At 32.9% G+C, this 7,500-nt stretch overlaps 1 protein-coding gene across 2 annotated transcripts in view; it reads left to right on the top strand.

Annotated features, from left to right (window-relative positions):
- The window catches only part of LOC144969421 (nidogen-like), a 54,286-nt gene that overhangs the window by 32,879 nt on the left and 13,907 nt on the right, over positions 1 to 7,500 (top strand). For both annotated transcript variants that reach the window (XM_078908538.1, XM_078908534.1), the window contains exons 10-15: positions 1 to 110; positions 1,659 to 1,781; positions 3,188 to 3,304; positions 5,000 to 5,131; positions 6,497 to 6,625; positions 7,318 to 7,437. The exon at positions 1 to 110 is cut by the window's left edge and continues 109 nt beyond it. In XM_078908538.1, coding sequence (XP_078764664.1) covers positions 1 to 110; positions 1,659 to 1,781; positions 3,188 to 3,304; positions 5,000 to 5,131; positions 6,497 to 6,625; positions 7,318 to 7,437 — 731 coding nt within the window. The remainder of the gene's footprint in view (positions 111 to 1,658; positions 1,782 to 3,187; positions 3,305 to 4,999; positions 5,132 to 6,496; positions 6,626 to 7,317; positions 7,438 to 7,500) is intronic.

The following is a 7,500-nucleotide window of genomic DNA, read 5'->3' as shown; positions in this document are numbered from 1 at the left end:
TCAAGGTCCCGACACCGTTAGACTCTCGGTGGGCAAACACTACGTCAGATATAACCAGGAACAGAGGGTGGTTAGATATGCCATGACTTCAAAGGTTGGACTAGCTGGAGGTACGTCTTAACTAGTAGTAGTAGCGTATGGCTACACCTCCAAATTATGTTTGTCGATCCATGATGCAGGTCATCTCCGGCTTCAAAGATTGTTTCGTACCCCCCTTCTAATTTTGTTACTGGGCATTGCAGGACCAGATGATCGATGGTTTGACGTGCGCCTTTGCAGTATTGGCAGATTGGTGAGTCAATGAGTCTCCATCGATAGAGGCTTTCTTTGCTGCGACCAATGGTTGGTTCTAAGTCGGTTCGCGGTGACCCGGTGTTTTCTATTGGCCGTTTTAAAGTCAGGAAGGCGCAGAGTGGGGTTGGTAATGAATTGTCCATTTTTTTGGCAACGTCATAGCTCAAACTTGCATACTCGTTAATTTCATTAAGTTGCTTTCATATCCTAAGGTCTACAGCATTGTCATGAAATTATAGGATACTTATTGCCCAGTCACTACAGCATGCTTTAAAGAGGCGAATGTCGTTGTTGATCGAAGGATTCGATTGGGTTTCTTTTTAACCAGTTGCGAGGTCCCAGGTTTCATAATCTTTGCTAAGATGGGGATTAAGATCAATATTTCAAGGACGGGTTTTCTGGCCAAATTTTTAAATATTTGTCTTTCCTGGGTGACATCAAAGCCCCGGATAGAGAGAAACGATGCCTTGTACGAGATAGTACACTCTTTACATTTTACTCAATTTCGCTCTGCAATTCTTGTTACAAGTTATTCATTTTCAAAGCATAGACCACTCGATTCCATTGGATTAGAGATTCGGTGAGTTGTCAATCCTTCAATCTCGATCTTTGACCTGTTTCGATATGACTCATCACTACATCTATTTGGTTTACATGTTGTGGGTTGAAAATGGTATTTCTCATTTTCACCAATATAATTCTAATTGTCTTGCAGGATGTTTACTTTTGCACTTTTAATATCAATGTTTTCCTCCCAATTATCTAAGATAGATAGATGGATAGTTAGATATAAAATTATTTTAAAAATCAAAAAAAAAAAAAAAAAAAAACCCGTGAAATAATAGTGCTCAACTTTTTGATAAAAGGAGCTATTTATAACATATTTCTATAAGATTAGTGTGAGTGTTCGAAACAATATTGAAGAAGTTGATCATAATTATTGTTGAAATATTTTATAGATAGATAGATAGATAGATAGATAGATAGATAGATAGATAGATAGATAGATAGATAGATAGATAGATAGATAGTGAGATGAAGACTATAGTAAGAGAGAGAAAGGGGTATAGAGAAAAAAAAAGAAATAATAATAAGAGAGAGAGAGAGGAGGGAGAGTAAGGGAGAGAGAGAGAGAGAGAGAGAAAAAGAGAGAGAGAGAGAGAGAGAGAGAGAGAGAGAGAGAGAGGAAAGGAGATGAGATGAGATAGAGAATGGATCAAAAAGATATAGAATTCAATAGCAAGAAGCTAAAGAGACATTCAATGAAAGTGTACCTACACTATTAAGAAATATACCATAATCAATACAACTTTATGTCACAAAGGTTCATATAGATAGTAATATAATTTTCTCACTTTTTCCAGATTCCGATCCATGTGCCAGTTTGGGGAAACAGTGTCACAAGAACGCTGAGTGTGTCACCAAAGGAGACAGTCATCAATGTGTTTGTACATCTGGTTACTATGGCAACGGAGCAACTTGCTTAGGTTTGTAGGGCTTGCCTCGCTGTTTGTTTTTAAGGGTTTTAAGTTTTATGGCGCTTACAACACATTTAGGTCATATCAGCGCCAGCTTGTCTCGCTGTAAACAATAAGTCATTGTTTCAAAAGAAGAGTTACTAAAAAAACAAACAAACAGCTTTTAAGGGAGAGCAACGGGTGTTATTAAATAATGTTATGCTTAATAAGTGGCTTTGTGGTCTAGTGGTATGGTATTCAGCTTGTATTCTTTATGTTTCGGTTTGAGTCCCGCTGTGTGCGGCGCAAAGTTAAGACCTTAAAATATTCTCTTTTTTCCACATATTATGTTCACCAGGATCGGGTGTAAAACAAGTACCTAAACGGTAAAAGTGTTGTCTATGTAGAGAGATTTCATATCTCGTCTTAGACATTAGGTTGACTAAGACTTCTTAGGCATTTTGAGCGCATTTAGTGGATATTGCTCTATTTAAAAGCTGACCTTTTAAATAGTATTTAGTGACATATTGACATACAGGTACCTGGAGGCCTTCCGAAAGCTCCTACATCCCCAGTATTCTTGTTCTAGTAGGGGGTTTGGGAGGGGGAACCTTTTTTTTTTAATAATGTTCTAGTTGGGGGTGGGGGTGGGAGGGGGGAGACTTTTTATTTAAAAGTTTCCCCCCTCCCAACCCTCCAACCAGAACATTATTTAAAAAAACCCCAAGAATACTGGGGATGTAGGAGCTTTCGGAAGGCCTCCCCAGGTACCTTGTGTTATCTACATATGTGGAGCCGCTGGTTTTCAAAGCGTTTTTAAACATGGAGACTCACCTCTCCATTGAAAATAAATCGCTGGATCGAATTTGGCTTTGGTAAAAGTAGTTTATAATCGACAAGTCATATCTAAAGGGTAGCGATCAACTATTGTTGTCCGTTTCAAGCAACAGAAACCGAATAAACAATGGTCCTTTGGATACACACTTATTTAGAACTGATTATGGTAGATTAATAGTAGTAGTACTAGTAGCATATGGCTACACCTCCAAATTTATTTCGTCAACCCAGCTTCTAAAGTCTTCCTCAGCTCTAAGGACGGTTTCGTAGCCACCTCCAAGTTTACGTTAATAGTAATAAACAAAAATGAATATAATAAAAATATTATCATTGTTATTATATTTTCTATCGTCTTTTTGGGGGGTTTTTAAGTAATGTTTTTATTTTTAAATTGTTTTGTTGTTGTTGTTGTTATTGGCTGAAAGATGGTTTAGAGTCAGAAAAGTTTCGTGTTTATTTTATTCTTTTTTAAAGCTGTTATATTCATTTTTATTTATAACTTTTTTTACATCCCACAGCTTCTAATAGCTTAGTATTATTATAGTATGTTAATCTAGTTTTGTTTAAATCTTCTTGATAGTTTGACTCTAATTCCTCAGATGTTGATGAATGCAGACAGAATATCTGTGACAGAAATGCTCGTTGTCAGAACTTACCCGGCAGCTACAGGTGTCAATGTAATCCTGGGTACAAAGGAGATGGTCGTATATGTCAACGTAAGCTATAATGATGAATTCTATAATAAATATAATAATGTCAATGTAATCCTGGGTACAAAGGAGATGGTCGTACATGTCAACGTAAGTTATGATGATGAATTCTGTAATAAATGTAATAATGTCAATGTAATTCTGGGTACAAAGGAGATGGTCGCACATGTCAACGTAAATTATAATGATGAATTCTGTAATAAATGTAATAATGTCAATGTAATTCTGGGTACAAAGGAGATGGTCGTAGATGTCAACGTAAGTTATAATGATGAATTCTCTAATAAATAGAATAATGTCAATGTAATTCTGGGTACAAAGGAGATGGTCAACGTAAATGTTAATGTTGAATTCTATTATATAGATTATGTGTCAATGTAATAATAATAATAATAATAATAATAATAATAATAATAATAATAATAATAATAATAATAATAATAATAATATTAATATTAATAATAATAATAATAAAAATAATAATAATAATGATGATGATGATAATAATAATAATAATAATAATAATAATAATAATAATAATAATAATAATATAATAATAATAATAATAATAATAATAATAATAATATATAATAATATAATAATAATAATAATAATAATAATAATAATAATAATAATAATGATGATGATGATGATGATGATGATGATGATGATGATGATAATAATAATAATAATAATAATCTTTATTGTCCAAATAGGCAATTATTGTTAGGTTACAGCTCTTGTAATAGGGGCAAAAAGTAATTAAAATAGTAGTAATAACGATGATAATAATACTGATAGTAATGATAATAATAATAATAATAATAATAATAATAATAATAATAATAATAATAATAATAATAATAATAATTAATAATAATAATAATAATAATAATAATAATAATAATAATAATAATAATAATAATAATAATAATTAATAATAATGTAGCTCTGGTTGCAGAGGCGATTGTCTTACATGTCCATGTAAGTGTTAAAAATGAAATATACTATACATATAATATGTCAATGTAACTCTAGGGTCAGAGGAGATGGTCGCACCTGCCAGCGTGAGGTTTGGTTAAGGGATATGCTTAAAGAATGGAATGTACGCATAAATATCAACAGACCATAACAATTTATAAATACGTTGTGGATACATCGTTGATGATGATGATGATGATGATGATGATGATGATGATGATGATGATGATGATGATGATGATGATGATGATGATGATGATGATGATGATGATGATGATGATGATGATGATGATGATGATGATGATGATGATGATGATGATGATGATGATGATGATGATGATGATGATGAAGATAATGATGATAATGATGATGATGATTATAATAATGATGATGATGATGATGACGACGACGACGACAATGATAAGCATCATCATGGTGTTGCTGCTGGTAATGATGATGACGATTATATTTAAGCAAGATGCAAGAAAACCATTGCACTTTACTTTTAGGATTTTTACACATCCCACAATTGTTTAACATTGTTTTTGTTTGGTTTGTTTGTTTGTTTGTTGATAGCCACAGGAGTGTTTGAGCCAAAAAAAGTTCTTTGTATAATTAAGTTGTTTCCCTTGAAGTTGTTAATAATATTATTTATTATTGTTCAATACGTGCTCCTGGTAGTAAGAAAAAAATATCTCAATGATTGACCTATCTTTTCAGCCGAAGTTGCTCTCTGTGGATCGTACGTGTGTGACACAAATGCCAGGTGTGTGTTCGATCCGGCTGCCAATGAACGCGTATGTGAATGTAACACTGGATTTAGAGGTGATGGACAAAGGTGCTCAGTTGTTGGTAAGTTTTGGGTTACTTATATGCTAAAGAAATCCAAAAGTCAAAAAGATATAATTACCAAATCAACTAGGTACTTTGGTTTTCTAATTTGACTTGCACGAATTTGTCAAAAATCTCAATGCTGTGGAATGACAAAACATCATTACATTTGGCCCAGGCTAGTTTTTTTTCTTTGGGTCGAAAGGATAAAATAACGCCAAACTTGTCAAAACAGTCTTAAAACTAAAACTTCTAAGAAGTCTCGGGTTTATGACTTTTTGACTATATATGGATCATCTTAATCTGACGATTATGGTATGTAAACTATTTTTGTGTCAAAATGAAAAAAAATAATGTTTTGTAGTTGTGCCACGTTTATTTCTGAAAATCGTATCGTATTATTTGTTGATTATTGAAGCATGATGTTTTACTAAAATGCTAAAACAATAAGATAAATCTGCTTGAAATGTTGCTATGCTCAATTTTTTAATGGATTTCTTTTGTATGAACTAAGTTGCTGTGTTCCTAACAGTTAGATCATATGAATTTAACAACTTCATTTTTTTAAAGGGAGAAGTAAATTTAACAAAAAATAACACCAATATAGAATAGATGTTATTTACGTTGCTTTTCTTTTCCTGTAAATTATCTATGTTCCGAAATTATCCAAACCTATGGTACTAACTAACATACAGTTGCGAGCAATGCATTCAAAGTTACACAATATGTATATTAAACGCAGGACGAGATTTACCAATTTCTAAATTCATTTTTGAAGGCCCAAAGTTATTAACATCTTCATTTAATGAAGACGTAATTAAGAATATTGTTTCCAGAGAATGGAAGTCTTTGTAGCAAAAGAAAAATACCTCTGATCATGAGAATAGAGTAAAATTTCATACACAGCGTGCGCCAATGCGATACTCGGGCCATAAATAAATATGCTCCTAATGTGGAAACGTTATCCAATTTTTAAAAGCATATTTATTACCAAAAGCTAAATGTTTCATAAATCGCTCCAAGAAAGTGCTAGCGCTGCCAAATTTAAAATCAGCACCCATAATCTAATACGAGTTAAACCTTGAGCTAAACTACAGCATTTGAGAGCCTTATCACCCTTTTCTTGAAGGGGGGTAGTTTGGAAAATAATTGACCACAATTCAATAAAATTGTAGAGAGGCCTTAAATACACCCATTCATTTAACCTTTGATAAGCTCTGGGGGTAGTTTGGAAAATAATTGACCACAATTCAATAAAATTAGCTAATCCATTATTTCCTCGCCTGATTAACAATTTAAAGTAAAAAAAGGTCAGACTCTATTTTTTTCTTTCTTTTGTTTGTGAATGCCACAACTTATATTGTTGCCTCTCTTGCCATGTTGTAGAAACTAACTGCAGAAATGCTGATATCTGTGGTGAAAATGCCCAGTGTGTTTATGACGATGTGCTGAGGGAATACGTGTGTGAATGTCTTGATGACTTCAGTGGAGACGGATACTCGTGTGAATCTGTCGGTATGTATAGAATCCAATAAAGTTTTATCTATCAATTGCAGTCCACTTCGAAGAATTATTGGATCTTTAGTGTCAGTTTTCTGTATCTATCTGATATGTTGCTATAAACATATTTCTTGATAAAAAGCGATTTATTTTTTTTAAAAGAATTATTCTCTCCCCTCCCATACGATAAATGCATATTTAAGATCGGATCACTCAAGCAAGCACACATTTACAATTCTGCTATGTGTTATTCTTTGATTCGATAGGGAATACTTTAATTTTATTATTACATTACAACATACCATGATGACCACGTCTAATAATGTCAAACAAACTCTATTCCATGCTGTTCTGCCTTCCTCTGATTTTTTTCTTTTCTGTTTGGTCTGAAAACTTTTACTTCAAATATCCATCGACGTAATTGACTTTTCAATCTGAACGATTTGGAAGGTTTCAAAACAGTTTCCATGTTCAGGGTTAATTAAAGTTTTCTATACAAATGAAAAGAAAAATGTTTTTACTATCAGAGAATTTTTAGTTTGAAATTCAACATTTGCTCCAATATCACAATGTCCAATTGGCAGCAAAAAGTAATAAATCAGTACGGTTGGTATTATGATGTCCTTTTATTTACAATAAATAGTAACATTTTTATAGACTAGAAACGGACATGTGATAAAATAACATATCCTCTACATTGTTTTCAGATCCAGGATGCAATTCTTGTGACCGCCATGCAGAATGTGTTCAGAACACTTTGACCTTCAAGGAAAGCTGTCAATGCAAGCCTGGTTTCACCGGAAATGGACGAGAGTGTTCAATGATTGGTAACGCTTACTTTCTCATTTTTTAAAGATAGCCAGACAGCTAAGTTTTAACTCGTTGAACAA

The sequence above is a fragment of the Berghia stephanieae genome, chromosome 1, assembly GCF_034508935.2.
Source record: "Berghia stephanieae isolate SIO BIC M18660-M18661 chromosome 1, UCSD_Bste_1.3, whole genome shotgun sequence".
Lineage (NCBI taxonomy): Eukaryota > Metazoa > Mollusca > Gastropoda > Nudibranchia > Aeolidiidae > Berghia > Berghia stephanieae.
The sequence above is the reverse complement of the archived record's forward strand: the minus strand, read 5'-3'. Positions and strand labels throughout refer to the sequence as shown.